The following is an 18,589-nucleotide window of genomic DNA, read 5'->3' as shown; positions in this document are numbered from 1 at the left end:
CCTCCCCGATGACCCCTGAGAAACGCGGCGTGAAAGAAAATTGGCAGGAGGGTTCCCACTCCCTCCTGCCACGCAGAACACCCCTGCGCCATGCACTCCCCCCCCTGCACCAGGCAATCCAGAGCCACTGCCCTCCCCAAACCCCCCAAAAATGGCAGTAGGGATGCCTACTCCTCCTTAGATTACTCCTGAGCCTATCACCTCTTAACTTCATCCTATGCCCTCATTCCTGAGCTTCCTTTCAAATGAAAGACTCGCCTCATGCATATTTATGCCATGTAGGTATTTACATGTCTCTATCATATCTCCCTTCTCCTGCCTTTCCTCCAAAGTATATTTATTACCATCTTTAAGTCTGTCACTGTGTGCCATTATAGAATAGGCTTTCACCACATGTCCTTGGGGTACCTAAATGGAGGCACTCAATTACAGAATTTCCCCCTAAGAGGCTCATTTTATAAGAGGGCATCTAGGTTAATGGGGCATGAATCTGTGTATCTAGATAGATATACATGGTGATTAGAAAATGGGGAACCCACACATTTTACCTAATAATGATTTATTGCACATTTGTTTAAGTCAAATTTTCAGTAAACATGCAGAGATATATTTTTTTAAAAGGCAAAAATGATACACTTTACCACAGCCTAATGTTTTCACACACTTTGTAAAATACTGGAACAAAAAACTGGAACAAAACATAAACATTCAGTAAAAATGTATGTTGATATTTTTCAACTAGTAACAATATGCAGAGCCAAGGTTAATTTCAGTCTCAGACTTTGTTGAAAAAGGTCCTCCTTGAGCAGATGTAGAAGTAAGGAAGCATGAGATGTGCACATCACTGTCCCATTGCAGTATTGATCATGGGTTGATCAAGTTCTTCCCATTCAGTCATTACTTTTCCAACATTCTGTTGTACCAGTTTCAATGACCTTTTTCAGAAGTTTAATTTAAGCTCTTCGGTGTCCAAATCATTGTAAATTCAGCAAGAAGTCATTTCACACCAAGATGTTTAGTTTGTTGAAAAAAAAAAGTGATAATAGCTCTTTCTTCTTTAGTAAACTCCATTTTCACAGTTACTGTAAACAATGATACCACACTGAAGTTACTTTTGCACAGTAGAAAACATAAGTAAGCAGCAAGTATTGTAACCCTATTTGGGGTTCCAACCCACAGTTTGGGAGGCTCTGCCCTAGAACACCAATATACTTCCAACTGGGAAACTAGCTGTTAAAAATCTCTACAAAGAAAATTCCAGATTTCCCCGTCTCTCTGGTTTTCTCAGTATTTACCATTCTTTTTCTTACCTCCCTCTCACGTGTCCTTCCCAAGCATCCATTCTCCCTTCACCTTCCTTTCACTGTTGTCTGGGCATCCACATGGCAGATGTGGAATACTCAATTTAGTAAAGCTCTTGATACTCTTGCCCCACTACCACTCCATCAGCAGGCTGTTTACCGTAAATGTTGAGTCAAGAATGATTCCAATTACATGAACAGGCTCAACCAAAGGACTAGGGTATTGTAAAGCAGGATTGATGAGGGGAGAGTTCTGGGCTATTTTACAGTGAAAAGAAGAGATTTTGATTTATTGGAGTTCATTAGATTATATTGGAGTAAGTCACTTTGAAATCTGAGTGAGATTACTATTATGTACAGATTAGAGAATGACACGGTGAAAAAATTGGTCCCCGTCACCGCCCCGTCCCCGTCTCACCATCCTCTGCACCGCCCCGTCACCGCCATTCCCTTCACCGCCCCGTCACCGCCACTGCCACCCCATTCACCGCCCCGTCACCGCCACTGCAACCCCATTCACCGCCCCGTCACCGTCACCGCTGCATACATAAAAGCCTCAAACGGGTACGATTTTATATACTTTTCTTTATTTACGTATAAAGGAAACATTCTTTAAAACTTAGTTAAATATTAGTTAATAACTATACAAAAACAAAACACGCAGAGAAAAAATTAATTAATATAAATTCTCAAAACTGACACATTTTGATCACTAAATTTAAAATAGTTATTTTTCATACAGTTTTTCAATCACTAATCTTCCACCACCCCTGGGGCTAGCAATGCAAAAACAAACACGACATGTACTTTAAATGCTTACAATGTTAGCCTACATGGTAAGTAGACGCGGCCGCTGTACCTAATCGCGGCAAAGATCTCCCTGCCGTGATTAGCATAGTGACCGCGGCTACGGCTGCAAGTCTCCCCTCCCCCCAGCGATCACGGCAGGAGGGCACCCAACCCCTCCTGTAGACCCCCCCCAACGGCCCTCCCGACAATCGCAGCAGAAGGGTACCCAACCCCTCCTGCCGGTCCTCCCAATGGCCTCCCCTAAGATCGCCGGCAGGAGGGTACCCAACCCCTCCTGCTGGACCCCCCCCCAACGAACCCTCCCACCCCGGAACCCCCTTAGTCTTACTTTCCAAGTTGGACCGGACGGCTCCTCACACGTATGGCCAGCAGGCTTGCCTCCGTCCAAATGAGGCGGGCCCGCCCCTACCCTGCCCAACCCACAGGATCCTAGGGCCTGATTGGTCTAGGCACCTAAAGCCACTCCCGCTATAGGAGGGGCCTTAGGTGCTTGGGCCAATCAGGCCCTAGGATCCTGTGGGTTAGGCAGGGGAGGGGAGGGGCGGGCCCGCCTCATTTGGACAGAGGCAGGCCTGCTGGCCAGACGAGCGAGGAGCTGTCCGGTCCAACTTGGAAAGTAAGACTAAGGGTGGTGTTTCGGGATGGCGGGGTTTGTTGGGGGAGGGTCCGGCAGGAGGGGTTGGGCACCCTCCTATTGGCGATATAGGGGGCCGTTGGGGGGGCCGGCAGGAGGGGTTGGGCACCCTCCTACCAGTGATCATAGGGGGGCTGTTGGGGAGCTGGCAGGAGGGGTTGGATATCCTCCTGCTGCGATCGTCGGGGGGGGCTGTTGGGGTAGGCAGGAGGGGATGGGTACCCTCCTGCCGCGATCGTTGGGGAGGGCTGGTTCTGTCGGCATGAAGGGCTGAGGGCGATCGTCGGGGGGGGGCGGGTTCTATTGGCAGGAAGGGTTGATCTGACAAATGAGGAGCACGGTGAAACACAGGTAAATAGCGGTTCCTAGAAGGGGGGACATTGGCCTGCGGGGACAAATCTATTCACCGTTTTTGCGGGCGGTGAAAGGATTTGTCCCCGCGTCTGCGGCGATTTGCTAATGAGGTCACCATAACCCGCAGCCAAACCGCAGCCACGCAGCGGTTCGCTGCGGGGATCGCTCCCCGTGTCATTCTCTAGTACAGATATCTCTTGGAGGTCGCAGGTGTCCAAAGGATAAAAAATTTTGGATGTCATTGTGTAAACATACACACAATGGAGCTGCAACCACAAAAGATAACAGTTTTGCCGAGGCAGAACGCAGGTGGCATCGCCATCGCTTACCTGCCCTTTCCGTCTGCAAAAATATTACAAATTCATAGAATAATGCACTCTTAGCCGCCAAGAAAACATATTATACAGCCAAAATCACAAAGGCACCAAACACTGCCTATCTCTACTAGACCTTGAGAGCACTTAGCACTTATGGACTATTACTGCCCCCCAAAATTAGCATCCCATCTAGAGATTCAAATACGCAATTTAAGAAAAAAATGTACAGTCCTCTAACCTTCTCCCAGCTCCCTACACTGGGTTCACCCACCACTATAGTACCCTGCGGCACTTATCCAATTTTAATCTGCCATCTTCATCGGAACTAAGAAAACTCGTTAAGTGTATGAAACCAGCAGCAGTGACTTACAGGCCCTGTTTCCTCTAAAGTTCTGAAGCGATACTAGACCTTCTGCTCCCCTTCATTCATTCTATGATTAATCTTAGCTTATCAACAGGAACTTTTCCTGGATTACTGGAAATCAGTCAGCATACATCATAAGATTAAGGATGCAACAATAGCACACACTGACTCTAACAATTATCACACTATTGTGAAGCTCCCTTTCACTGCAAAGATTGCTGAAGCTGTTGTTCATTCTCAAATACTAGACTACATTACAAAGACACATTTTTCACCCTCATCAGACTGATTTTTAACAATATCATAGTATAGAAACTACTCTTAGGAATCACTACTTTCATCTATGTTTCTAGATCAAACAAAATCTGTACTTCTGATATCTATGGATCTCTCAACACCATTCGACTTAGTAGAGCATTCTATCCGTATTCATCGCTTGAAACAAATCGGTCTTACTGGAACAGCACTGGACTGGTTCTCTTATCTGAATAATTGCCAATACACAGTTACCTTTCAGAACTGATCCTTTGATCCTTTCAGTCCCAGATTTGCTCTATACTATCACCAATTTATTCAACATTTTTCTTGCCCCTTGTTAAGTCTGGGCAAATCGCTTGTGCTTATAATGTATGTTTACGCAATGACATCCAAAATTTTCTACACCTGCGACCTCTAAGAGATCTCTGTACATAATAGTCAGCTCACTCAGATTTCAAAGTGACTTACTCAAATAATCCAATGAACTCCAATAAATCAAAATATATTCTTTTCACTGGAAAAGAGCCCAGAACTCTCCCCTCACCAATCCTGCTTTACAATACCCCAGTCCCTTTGGCTGAGCCTGTTCATGTAATTGGAATCATTCTTGACTCAACATTTACCTTTAGACCCCAAATTTCACAAGTCATTTAACAATCTTTTCATAGACTTCAACTGTTTCAGTAAGATCCATGCTTTACCCACCAGCACTTAATATCCTGTTTCATTCCATAATTAGCAATTGGATAGACCAGTGTATCACAAACTGGGTGCTATGGCACATTAGTGTGCATCCTGAGATTTCAAGTGTACTGTAAGACACTGGGGAGGAGGAGAGGCACCAGCACTGGCTGATTGCCTACAGGACGTGCATTTTGCGGCAAGAGGCACATCCTGTAGACAATCAGCTGGCACCAGCGCTTCTCGTCTCCGTGCCTCTTTCCTGCCAGCACCCCCCCTCCCCACTGGCAGCTCAAGGTCCATCTGGAGGGCCTTCTTGCATGTGCGGACATCAACATGATGACATCACGCATTGACATCTGCACAATTCCGGATGCCTTGAGTCGCGGCCACTAAGTTTAGTGTGTGGCGGCTCAACAAAGTTTGCGGGACGCTGGGATAGACTATTGCAACTTCCTTTATAATAGCCTTCCCATTAAGGATCCCCGTAGATTACAAATTATTCGGAACACCACAATTAGGCTTGGGCACAACATCCATATGTATGATTATATTATGATCACGTAAGTGCCTTCCTAAAATATGCACACTGGCTACCAGTCACTCACTGTATTACCTACAAAGTAATATTACTGGTGTTCAAAGATTTGACAAATAGCGAAACTCCATACATTTTATGTTACATTACCCTTTACATCCTGGTAAAAGCACTAAGATCAACACAATAAAACCGTCTGGTTGTCCTGAATAATTGGCACGTTGTACATGAGCACATTAGGCACTCAGCTTTCTCTGTTCAGGGTCCAGAACTTTGAAACTCTCTCCCAACAAACCTTCAACTTCACTAGACAAATTCAAGGCAAATCTTAAAACCTTTCTGTTCAGTGATGCCCTTTGTTAAATCCTACGTCCCTCCTCATGTGAGCTAAATCAGTAGTTCCCAACTCTGTCCTGGAGGACCCCCAGACCAGTTGGGTTTTCAGGCTAGCCCTAATGAATATGCATGAGAGAGATCTGCATATAATGGAGGTGCCAGGAATGCAAATATGTTCCATGCATATTCATTGGGGCTATCCTGAAAACCCGACTGGCCTGGTGGTCTTCCAGGACAGGGTTGGGAACCACTGAGCTAAATGATGCTAGCCACCTCATGTTTTCCTCCCCACTATCGTATATTGCCATTGTAGTTCTATCCCTTTACCTTTTGCTGTGTTGTCTATGTCTGTCACCCTACTCTAATTTATGTTTTTAGATTATAAACCACCCAGGAGGTCTGTCATTGGGCAGAGTAGGACATGCTAAACAAAATTGGAAACTTGGATTTAATGTGGACAGATGCAAAGTGATGCATATCGTGAAGAATAATCCAAATTTTAGTTACCTTATGCTAGGGTCAACACCCAAGAAAAAGATGTGGGTGGCAAAAAAAGTAAACAAGATGCTAGGAATTATTAGGAAAGAGATATTAAATAAGACTAAGAATATTATAATGCCTCCGTATCACTCCATGGTGAGATCTCACCTTGAGTATTGTGCACAGTTCTGGTCACTGTATCTGAAAAAAGATATAGCAAAATTAGAAAAGATTCAAAGATAAAGGAGATGGAACTCCTCTCATATTAGCAAAGACTAAAGAGGCTGGGGCTCGTCAGCTTGGAAAATAGATGTCTAGGGTGGTATGACTGATATCTACAAAATCCTGAGTGGTATAGCACGGGTAAGCATTTCACCCTTTCAAAAAGTACACAAATCAAGGGACATTCAATTTACATGGAAATACATACTTTTAAAACAAATAAGAGGAAATACTTTTTCACTCGAATAGTTAAGCTCTGGAACTCGTTGCTAGAAGATGTAATGTCAGCGTATTGATTTAAAAAAGATTTGGACAAGTTCCTAGAAGAAAATTCCATTATTGAGACAGACATGGGGGAAGCCACTGTTTGTCCTGGAATGTTACTGTTATTTGGGTTTCTGCCATGTACTTGTGTGGCCTCAATTGGACCTCTGTTGGAAACAGGATACTGGGCTAGATTGTCCATTGGTCTGATCCAGTATAGTTATTCTTATGCCTCCACAATATTTGGCTGTTTCTCTTCAAGCGTGCTCTCCCTCCTTTCCACCTCTTCATGTCCCATGGATAACATCTGTCCCTGCCTCTTTCACAATCGGTATCTTCCCCCTTATTCCTGTTTCTCTATTCAGATGAGCTACATGGCAGAAGCTGGTCCCTTACTGCTCACTTTTCTCTGTTACCATGAGTAGGTTGATATCTGCATAAGTATAAATACTTCCAACTCGTCCAATTTGTTACCTAAAGAAGATAAAACAAGGTGACAATGCATTGAATAAAATGGGAGACAGTGGAGAACCCTATGGAAGCCCACATTTCATGTGCCAAAAGCTTTTCATTTTACTCTAGAAGATCTATTTGTCAAAAAGTCCTTAAACTATTTCAGTACTATTTCAGTACCTGAAATTCCTAATTCTTCCAAGCAATACAATAAAACATAATTTTCAACTAAAATTTTCAACTAAAATGCAGCAGCTAGATCAAATTAATTAATAATGCTTGAATCCATATCCCTAACCAAGTTCTAACTTCTGAAATCAAAGTGCTAAATACCATCTCTGTGCTAAACATTTATCTAAATCCCAGATTCTAACAGTTGCTATAGCTAACCTATCACTTTTATCCCCAGTAGCAACCTCATTCATATCAGATGCTATAATTGTATCCTGTATTTTCTAATGTTCTCTTTAAAGTAAGTTGCCAAGTCCTCTGTTGTGGGGTGACAATTATCGTTGGAACTAGTTAAGCTAGTAGGCTTCTACAACCCAATGTGGACCAGATTCAATATATGACACCGAAAAATTTGGTGCTGAACAAAAACGTTCTTAGTGCTATTCATAAACCATGCCTAAATTTAGTCATGGTTTATAGAATACGTGTAGCAGCCACCCTGCAACTAAAATAAATGCCCACACCTAAATTCTGCATGGATCAAGCTTATTCTAAAACAGTGCACACATTTATAGGAATGCCCAAGCCCACTCATGCCTTTTCCACGCCCCTATTTTAGATGCACACATTAGAATTTACACACACCACTTTATAAAATACGATTAGAAAGTTGTGCGTGTAAATCCTAATTAGTGCCAATTGAGCCGATAATTGCTTGTAGTGGCCAATTATTGACACCGATTGTCTCCTTAAACAAGTCGTGTGTGTAATTTAACAATGCAGCTGTAGTTACGCACACTTTAGTCACCATATATAGAATCAGGGTATATATGTATATGTAATATTAAAAATAAAAGGCAATATGAATACAATGTGATAGAGTATTACAGTAACAATTCCCTTAATTTCACTAGATCTCTGTTAGATTTACAGTGTGTATATTCTTTTTAAAGGAAATATTTTAAGTAGGATTGACAGCTAGAGAAGGGACCAACGCAATCTCAAAAGCTGGTGCATGCTATCATCATTGGAAACTTTGCATGTTATGTTGGTTTAACCTACATATAATCCAGTGAATGTAGTTATTAGCTACTAGCCTGGACTGAAAGTTGGAGAAAGAAAGAAAAAGTAATATTGCAAGTTGGAGTGGTATCGCTGAGGCATTTAATTTGGTTCAATTACTGCTCATTAATGAAGTTCTACAAAAGTAAATGATTATTCAAGTATGAAACTAGAGAACATTACGTTACAAAAAGGATTAAGTCATATAATGAAACAACAAAGAAGGCATTCATTGTAATGGGTTCAGAGGCAAGGCCTTGACAAGATGATGTATGTTATTGGTTGTGTCTTAAATGTGCTCTTGTTACAACAGATTCCAGGTATGGTAGGGAAAGTGTTTTACCCTGTAAATGATAAAGAGCTTTGTGTTGAAGATGGAGTAGGAGTGTCTACTAGGGCTAGTCCCATGTGTAATTTTACTTCACAGAAGGCTTTGAAAAACATTAAGAGAAAGGTTTTGCAGTTACTATGCAATATTTGTTCAAATTACTATAGAGTAACTTTTGTATTAACTGTTGGGGATGTTTCCACCATCTGCCTATGAAGGGAAAAAATATTTAGCATATACTAACTAGAGAGTTGCGCGGGGACAGAAATCCCACCCGTCCCCACCCGTCCCCGCCAAAGTCCCACCCGTCCCCACCCGTCCCCATGAGGAATCCCCTCCGTCCCCGCCCGTCCCTATAAACTTCAGAAATAGTTATTTCATTTAATTATGCTACTGAATTAAAGGCTCTGGTAGAAACCATTTACAAATAAGCAAAAAGACTTTATTAATTTGAAAATATTAATTGGGAAGAATACATACTTTGCAAATGGGTTTCTACCAGAGCCTCTAATGTTTATAAATTTTTATCAATACAACTAATATACTACTTTATCCTGAAGCAAAATAAAAAAAAAGAAATATAATTCTTTTCCTACCTTTGTTGCCTGGTTTCTGCTTTCCTCATGTTCTCATTCAATTCCTTCCATCCACTGTCTCTCTTCCTTCTGCATCTTCCATTTGCTCTGTTACTGTGCCTCTCCCTTTCTTCCCCCTTCCAAATTGGTCTGGCACCCATCTTCTTCTCTCCGCTCCCCCCATAGTCTGGCATCTGTCTTCTTCCCTGCCAGTGTCTTCTCCCTACTCTCTCTTCCCCATTTCCTTTCAGCGTCCTTCTCCCCCCATCTTCCCCATGTCCTGTCAGCGTCCTTCTCCCCCCTCTGTCTTCCGCATGTGCTTTCAGTGTCCTTCTCCCCCCTCTGCTTCCCCATGTCCTATCAGCGTCCTTCTCCCTCTCTGTCTTCCCCATGGCCTTTCAGCGTCCTTCTCCACCCCCCCCGTCTTCCCCATGTCCTTTCAGCGTCCTTCTCCACCCCTTTGTCTTCCCCATGTGCTTTCAGCATCCTTCTCCCCCCTCTGTCTTCCACAAGTGCTTTCAGAGTCCTTTCCCCCCCCCCGCCCTTCCCATGGCCTTTCAGCGTCCTTCTCCACCCCTTTATCTTCCCCATGTCCTTTCAGCGTCCTTCTCCACCCCTTTGTCTTCCCCATGTGCTTTCAGCATCCTTCTCCCCCCTCTGTCTTCCACAAGTGCTTTCAGAGTCCTTCCCCCTCCCCCCCGCCCTTCCCAGGGCCTTTCAGCGTCCTTCTCCACCCCTTTGTATTCCCCCATGTGCTTTCAGCGTCCTTCTCCCTCCTCTGTCTTCAAGTGCTTTCAGCGTCCTTCTCCCCCCCTCCTTCTCTACCGCCCCGGGTGCAGCACAGCCGGCCAGGTCCCCTTACTTTTGTGGCACTTCCCCGACCGACTGACAACAGCCCCGGTCCGACAAACCTCCCTGCCCTTAACTGCGAATCTAAATTACCTTATTACAGCTGCTGTAAGAAGATAATTTAGATTCGCGGCTACAGGGCAGGGAGGATTGTCGGACCGGGGCTGTTGTCGGTCGGTCGGGGAAGTGCCACAAAAGTAAGGGGACCTGGCCGGCTGTGCTGCAACCGGGGTGGGGTGTGGCGGGGCGGACCGCCCCGTCCCTTGGTAGCCACTCGAACCGCGAGGCTACTCTCCTCCTTACCTGCACTGCCTGCAGCACAGAGCCGAACGGAAGTCTTCCCGACGTCAGCGCTGACGTCGGAGGGAGGGAGGGCTTTAAGCTTTAAGCCCTCCCTCCCCTCCGACGTCAGCGCTGACGTCGGGAAGACTTCCGTTCGGCTCTGTGCTGCAAGCAGAGAAGGTAGAGAGAAGAGCCGCGCGACTGAGTACATCCAGCCCCGCAGGAACCCCGCGACGCTCGGAGGCGTCCCCACGGGATCCCCGCGACCCTAGGGGGGCGTCCCCACGGGATCCCCGCGACCCTAGGGGCGTCCCCACGGGATCCCCGTGACCCAAAGGGGGAACCCGCGGGATGCCCGCGGGTCCCACGGGATTCCCGTCGTCCCCGTTCCCGTGCAGCTCTCTAATACTAACAGAACTGCAGATAACCCAGATGCACTTAATATTACTTACTGAGATAGCATTACATGTTCTGCAGTGTTTGCTGTGTTTATGGTTAGGACACAGTAAATTACCATTTGTTAACTGCAGGGCATATTCTCTAACTATTCCCCGCCCTGTTTCATGCTATGCAATTTAAGTGAGAATTAGTGCACTCTAAATGGCCCATTTTAGATAGGAAACACTCAAACTGCACTGCTAACACAACAAGTTTCAAGTTTATTTAAAAATTTGATTTGACTGCAATATCATAATTCAATGCAATTTACAAATAGAAATAAAATCAGGGTAGAAAACAAAAAACCACACAATTGCTAAAACTATGACACTACAGGACACAAGAGGAAGATAGGTTTAATTACAATTCATAAACAAATAAAATGAACATAAAGGTTAAAACAGTAGGATGAGAATAGTTACCCACTTAATTTTCATTTAGAAGATTCTAGTCATAGGGAAATTTCAAGCAGCTCAGTAGAAAGTGTCATTATAGAGCCAGCTTTTTAAGAGACCTTTGAACTTACTAAGTGATTTTTCTTCCCTAATATAAATTGGAAGCGAGTTCCAAGTTTGTGGTGCTGTACGAAGAGAGACTGAACAAATTGCAGCTCTACACTCTTGAGGAACGTAGGGAGAGGGGAGACATGATCGAAACATTTAAGTACCTCACGGGACGTGTCGAAGTGGAAGATGATATTTTCTTTCTCAAGGGACCCTCGGCCACAAGAGGGCACCCGCTCAAACTCAGGGGCGGAAAATTTCATGGCGACACCAGAAAGTATTTCTTCACAGAGAGAGTGGTTGATCATTGGAACAAGCTTCCAGTGCAGGTGATCGAGGCAGACAGCGTGCCAGACTTTAAGAATAAATGGGATACTCATGTGGGATCCCTACGAGGGTCAAGATAAGGAAATTGGGTCATTAGGGCATAGACAGGGGGTGGGTAAGCAGAGTGGGCAGACTTGATGGGCTGTAGCCCTTTTCTGCCGTCATCTTCTATGTTTCTATGTAACAGAGAAGATCATGTCCCTCCTCGTGTAAATTAATTTTAGGGGACTGAGAGGAGAGATTTCTCAGACCTTAAAGATCTTGTTGGAACATAAGGAAATATAAGTTTTTCAAAAAATGTAGGAGCTTTATTCATTAGCGTTTTGTATGTAATGTGCTTCTTTTAATAGGGGAATGGCATGATCAAATTTTTTCTTTTTGGTAGTTATTTTTATTATGGTATTTTGTAGGATTTGTAATCTGTATATTTTTTAAGGGTTCCTTTTACTAAGCTGCGCTAGTGGTTTTAGTGCGCGCTTAGCCTGCGCTAAATTGCCGCATGTGCTAGACGCTAACGCCTCCATTGAGCTGGGGTTAGTTTCTCCACATAGCGTGGGGGTTAGCGCACGCTAATCTGCAGTGTGCGCTAAAAACGTTACCGCAGCTTAGTAAAAGGAGCCCTTATACATGGCATTACAGTAGTTTATTTTTGATATGACTAGCAAGTTAATTAGAATATTCAATGATGATTCGTCAAGGAATGAGGATAATGATCAAATCAATAGCTGTAAAAACAGCTTATAATCAATGAACTTATTTGCTCGTGATAATTCAATTTCTGGTCCAGAATAACTCCAAGTATCTTAACCTTTGAAACTTCCTTTATTATTATTTTATTGATGTTAATGTACGATCCTAATTTTTGCCCTATCCTACATGGGACTAACATAACCTCTGTTTTGGATGTATTAAGAACTAGTTTGTTGTCATGTAACCATTTATAAATTTTCAATATTTTCTCATTGACTGATGAGATTTCTTCGGTAGAATTTGAATCGAGGAGATACAAAAGTTGAACACCATCAGCATATGTGAATGGTGTAAATCCAATAGATTGACTAAGAGTTAACAGAGGGGCCAAAAATGCATTAAATAATAAGGGTGATAAAATTGAACCTTAAGGAATCCAGAAACTTGTATTAAAAGATGAGTTATTGATTGAATATTACTTTTGATGAACACTCAGAAAAATATGACTGAAGCCATTGAAAAAACATCAGTTATTCCTAAGGATCTGAGTCTGCTTAGAAGGAGATGATGATCTATAGTGTCAAAAGCTGAAGATAAATCTAAGGATATGAGAAGAACAGATTGATGATGATCCAGAAAGTAAAGAACAGAGGATGTCAGACCTATTAATGAATGTTCGGTCGAATGATGTTGTCGAAAGCTTTTTTGATGTGGGTGTAAAGTTCCAGTTTTCTCAATGAATTCAGAGACTTGATTAAAAACTTTTTTCCATTATTTTTGCTATAAAGGGTATTTTTGCTATTGGTTGGATCATTCAAATTTCCTTGTCTGTTGTTTATTCTTCAATATATCACACGTTGTGTCAAAGTGTACATGGATGGTGTTTTTGCCTAGAGATGAGGTGTTAAAGTACAGTGCTATGTAGCACCAAATCACTTCTGGACTTCTGAGGCTTTTTTTCCTCCATTTTTATATGGTAGATTGAGATCTTTATTTGCTGTGTTAGCAGTGCCATTTTAGATAGAACATAGAAATCGGAATTGATACCCCCAGATTGGGACATGCACAGTTCCATTAGAAAAGGATCTGATGACATAGAGCCTTTTCTAAAATATATGCAGGAGTGCACATGCATGTGGCAGCACATCTGGAAGGAGCATCTGTTTTACAATTATAAACAGGTGCTGAGTATAAGAAGTTGGAATAGAGAATGACATGGGGACAAATTTTTCCCCGTCCCCGCAGGAACTCATTTTCCCATCCCAGCTAGTTCTTTTCCTGTTCCTGACCCATTCCTAAAAGCTCTGTCCTCTTCTGCACAAACCTCAAACACTTTAAAATTATGTGTTTGAGGCTTGTGTGGTTAAGGCAGAGCTTACAGGCATGGGATAGGGACAGTGACAAAACCCGTGGGGACGGGGTGGGGAAACTGAGTTCTTACTGGTACAAATTTGTCTCCATGCCATTCTCTAGCTTGGAAAGGCTAAGGGCCTCTTTTATGAAGTCGTTTAGCGCTGGCTTCTGCGATAAGGGCCCCAAAGCCCATAGAGATTTAAAGGGCTTCGGGACTGTTGCTGCGCGGCAGTCGCTAGCGCGGTTTTGTAAAAGAGGAGGTAAGTCTCCCTAGCTGCTAGCTCCCAACACTCTTAAGCATTGTCTGGACTTCTGGTTTGTATGTGTCAGGAACAGTCATGGGTTCAGTACTTCTCTTTACCCCTCCATCCAAATTTGTACTGTGTTCAGTTTTGGAGACCACACTACCGAAAGGACGTGCTGAGGATCGAGTCGGTTCAGCGAACGGCCACCAGGATGGTCTTGGGGCTCAAGGATCTCATGTATGAAGAAAGATTTAAAAAATTGCGGCTGTACTCACTTGAGGAAAGAAGAGAATGGGGAGATATGATTGAAACATATAAGTACATCACGGGACGCATCGAGTCAGAAGATGATATCTTCTGGCTCATGGGACCCTCGACCACCAGAGGGCATCCGCTGAAAATCAGGGGAGGGAAGTTTCATGGCGACTCCAGGAAGTACTTCTTCACCGAAAGAGTAGTGGATCATTGGAACAGACTCCCACTCCAGGTGATAAAGGCCAGCAGCGTGACGGATTTTAAGAGAAAATGGGATACTCAAGTGGGATCTTTAAGGGAGTAAATTCAGGAGAGGGGATACTTGGAATGGGCAGACTTGGTGGGCTATAGCCCTTTTCTGCTGCTTTTTTCTATGTTTCTATCCTATAAGTCCAGCATTTTGTCCCTTTTCTTCTCCCTCCCCTTCCCATTTCTGGCTTCTGCCCCTCGTTCTCTCTCCCCATGGTCCCTCTAATTGATTGTCGCAGATAGCAGCACTGCATTATAACAGGTTGCCTTGGGACCTTGGCCTTCCCTGTAATATATCTTGCCTTCCCTGACCAAGAAGAACTCAGCTTCCCTGGCTGATGTACCATCTTGAAGTTAAATGTCTGAAGGGCCAAGTACCATCTTGTAAGTCTCACATTATTATTGTGCATGGTATTAAGCCACTTCAGAGCAGCATGATCAGTAACCAGCGTGAATGCTCTGTCTTGGAGGTAATGTTCAAGCACCTGGACCATCCATTTTACAGCCAGGCACTCCTGCTCCACTATAGCATACCTTTTTTGTTTGGATGCAATTTCCTGCTAAGAGAGAGTATGGGGTGTTCTACCCCCTGCTCCTCCTGACTAAGAACTGCCCCAACCCTGTGCCTGATGCGTCCGTATGTAACACTATGGTCGGGAGAAATCGATGGCCCTCAAAACTGGCCGTGTACATAGCTTGTTCTTCAGTGCCTCAAAGGCCTGGCTGCTAGAGGTTCCCCAATGCAAGGTCTCAGGGTTTCCCTTCTTCAGCATGTCAGTAAGTGGCCCTGCATGTGATGCGAAATGTGGGATAAACCGCCTGTAGTATCCTATGAGCCCCAAAAAGGCTCTTAGTTGTTTCTTATTGTTGGGCTTCGGGTATGTACGGATACATTCCACTTTATCCACTATGGGTCTTATGTGCCCTTTTCCCACAATGTACCCTAAGTACCTGACCTCCCGCTGGGCCACAAAATACTTTTTTGGGTTTGATGTCAACCGTGCCCCCTCAAAGCCTTCAGCACAGCTGCCAAGTGCCCTAAATGTTGCTCCCATGTCGCCGAATGGATTATGATGTCGTCGATATATGCATCCGCATAGTCTTAGTGGTCCCTAAACACTTTGCGGATTAAATGCTGACAAGTTCTAGCAGCCCCATGAAGGCCAAAAGGCATCCGCTTAAACTGGAACAACCCCCTTGGGGTGCTGAACACCATTTTGGGGCGCACGGAGTCTGTGAGCGGGATCTGCCAATACCCCTTTGTTAAATCTAAAGTTGTTAGGAATTGGGCTTGCCCCAGCCTATCTAATAACTCATCTACCCTTGGCATAGGGAAGGCATCGAACTGGGACACTTCATTCAATTGCCTAAAATCAATGCAGAACCTTGGTGTACCATCAGCCTTGTGGACTATCACGATAGGACTACAGCAAGGACTCTGCGAAGGCTCTATTACTCCCAGGGCCAGCATTTCTTGGACCAGTTCCTACACTACGTTTTTCTTCTCTTCTGAGAGCCTGTAGGGCTGCACTCGTACCACCTTGCCCGGATTCGTTATATTATCATGGGTCACTAGGTCGGTTGTCCCTGGTAGTGGCAAAAATACATCACCAAATTGCTCGATGAATGTACTTGCTGATAATGCCCTTGGGAGAGGTCAGTCCCTAAGTTCACCTCCCCTTGCATCTCAAATTCTGCCACTTGTGGTCCCAAATCCTCCTCCTGTCCCTGCTGAGCAAGAAGAGCCAGGCCCTTCCTGTCTTTCCAGGGCTTAAGTAGATTAATGTGGTACTTCTGAAAGCGACCTTTATTATCCCTTACTCGGTAATCCACATCCCCCACTTTATCCGTGATCCTAAACGGGCCTTTCCACTGAGCCAAGAACTTATGTGGGTCTGTGGGAACTAGTACCATTACATGGTCTCCCACCTGTAACTGTCGTGACTTTGCCTTCCTATCATAATAAACCTTTTGACGTTGGCTCCACTCTATCTTTTCCTTGCCCTGGCTTATAGCTTGCTTCAATCCCTCCTTAAGCCGTGCCAAGTAGGAGGTGATGTTACTACCAGTTTCTTCTGGAAAATCCCATCCAACCCTAAGCATGTTGTCACCATCTATGCTTTCGCCGAGCGGTTTAGGCTGCCTGGCAGTGACACATGACTTAAACTCTGGCGTGAGCCCCTTTGAAGTAGGGATCGGTGTGTGTTCCTTTATAGAAAATCCATGAGTCAGAATGGCTTCAGTGAAAATTATAAGCTTTATTAGGCCACTGGCCTCAGCAACACAAAGTAATCCCGGTTCCATTGGTGGCATGAACTTTACAAATGAGAAAAGAATTCTTCAAAACCAAAATATAATTCAGTCTGCTCTGGGCTTTATCAAATGCAACACAGTCCTAGCATTTCTCTTCACCAGAGTCTTATAATTAGGTAGGCTATCTGCCCTCAAAGTCCAAGGTTCTTTCAGCTTTAATAAAGTCCTGCTGAAAATGGCTAGATAGAAACTATTCCTTAAGCTTGAGCTGTAGTTAACAAGCAGACAGAGGGAGCAGTCTTCTAGTCAGAGTTTTATCCAACTTCTAAGGCAGGCTGGGCTAATTGTCTTTCACTGGTTGCTATAGTAATCAACTAACAGCTGTAAGCATGCACGGAGGTTTGGTAACATGAAACCAGAGCAATTCCAGGCTGTCTTTCTGCACAGCGTTTGTTTTAGCTAAGGTTTGTACAGAAAAACCTTATAGGCTCTTGTGCTTTATCCAGCCAGTTAATCAGGAGCAAACTTGGTAGTTTTCAATATTACAACTCCTGCCATAACACTTTCCCCATTTATCAGTGAGACAGCAGAGAAACAGCAAGGTAAAAGAATCTTTTCCCATGGACTCACAGTTCTTATGCAATCTCCATTTGTTCAGGCTGTGTTTCAATCGGAGCACTACTCTCTTCAATCATCATAGGCTCAGGCATACAGGATTCTGAAGGAGAGTTCCCAACCTGTTCCTCCTTCATGTCCCAATCGGACTCAGCAAGCTGCCCTGGCTGCTTCCAGGCAAGCACAGCCTCACGCTGGGCTCCCTGCCTCTGCACTACTCCTGCCTCAAGGGCTCTCCTCCTCGAGGGCTCTCTTCCTCCTCCGTCCTCTCTAACTCTCTACAGAGCCAGAATGAAGAAACCACTCCCCCTCTGACTGGGTGGGGAAGGGCTTTCCTTCCCTCTGCTTGTAATATTTCTCTCAGGGAAAACTGCTTGTCTGCCTTCTGCTTCCCAGGCATTGGATAATGAGAGAGCAGAGATTTCTGCTTTTGCCTAGACACTAACTTAGGTAAAGCAAAGCTTTCTTGTTCTGTCTCCATGTCTTCCTCACTGCTTACAGGGTAGTCAGCTGAATTAATCTCTTGGGCACTGACCTGGTCAGCCCTTCTGCACCGGGGTTTGTATGATTTACTATATTTCCCTGTGATAAACCTCAGGGATGCAGTAGATTTGTCACAATGTCCAACACCACTCTAGGAGAGAGCGCCCAAACAGTAGCTCATAAGGGTTCAACCCTAGGGAGTCCTGCACTTTCTCGCGGGTTGCAAAGAGAGCGAAGGGCACCAACAAATATCAATCTTTTGGCTCCTTTCCGACCCCTTTCTTTAACATCTGCTTGAGGGTTTGGTTAAACCGCTCTACCATCCCATTGGCCTGAGGGTGGTAGGCCAAGGTTTTGATATGCCTCATTCCAAATCCTTCCCAGGAAGCGCAGAGTAATAGTCATAGGGGACTCCATGTTGAGGGGCACCGAGGGACCAATATGCAGACCAGATATGCAGTCGAGGGAGGTCTGCTGTCTGCCTGGAGCCAGAATACGAGATGTGACAGCCTGTCTCGATAGGCTTCTCAGGCCCAAGGACCACTTCCCAATGCTGCTCATCCACGTCGGAACGAATGATACTGCCAAGAACACTCTGGAGGGCATAGCTAGAGACTTCGGAGCTCTGGGGGAGAGGCTGAAGCAGACAGGAGCACAGGTAGTATTCTCTTCAATTCTTCCTGTTAGGGGCAAGGGAAGAGACAGGGACGAACGTATTCTGAAGACAAATGAGTGGCTACAACGATGGTGCTGGGAAATGAACTTCGGATTCCTGAATCACGGGGAGGCACTACAGGGACTCCAGGGATCAGACGGACTCCACCTGACCAACAGAGGTAAGAACGTCTTCGGACACCGAGTAGCCCGCCTGCTTCGAAGGGCTTTAAACTAGGTAAGTT

General features: G+C 44.5%; 1 protein-coding gene across 1 annotated transcript; it reads right to left on the bottom strand.

The window, feature by feature from the left end:
- Positions 1-14,986: 14,986 nt before the first annotated feature.
- Positions 14,987-15,394, bottom strand: LOC117367148 (uncharacterized mitochondrial protein AtMg00860-like). The gene has a single exon (XM_033959464.1). The coding sequence runs from the start codon at positions 15,392-15,394 to the stop codon at positions 14,987-14,989; it is 408 nt and encodes a 135-aa protein (XP_033815355.1).
- Between the last annotated feature and the right edge of the window lie 3,195 nt (positions 15,395-18,589).

This window comes from Geotrypetes seraphini, chromosome 1 (assembly GCF_902459505.1).
Source record: "Geotrypetes seraphini chromosome 1, aGeoSer1.1, whole genome shotgun sequence".
NCBI classification, from domain to species: Eukaryota; Metazoa; Chordata; class Amphibia; order Gymnophiona; family Dermophiidae; genus Geotrypetes; species Geotrypetes seraphini.
This window is presented reverse-complemented; position numbering and strand designations above follow the sequence as displayed.

Bases quoted from the DNA above. Each gene is read 5' to 3' on its own strand.
- LOC117367148 (XM_033959464.1), bottom strand. From the start codon at position 15,394: ATGGGAGCAACATTTAGGGCACTTGGCAGCTGTGCTGAAGGCTTTGAG.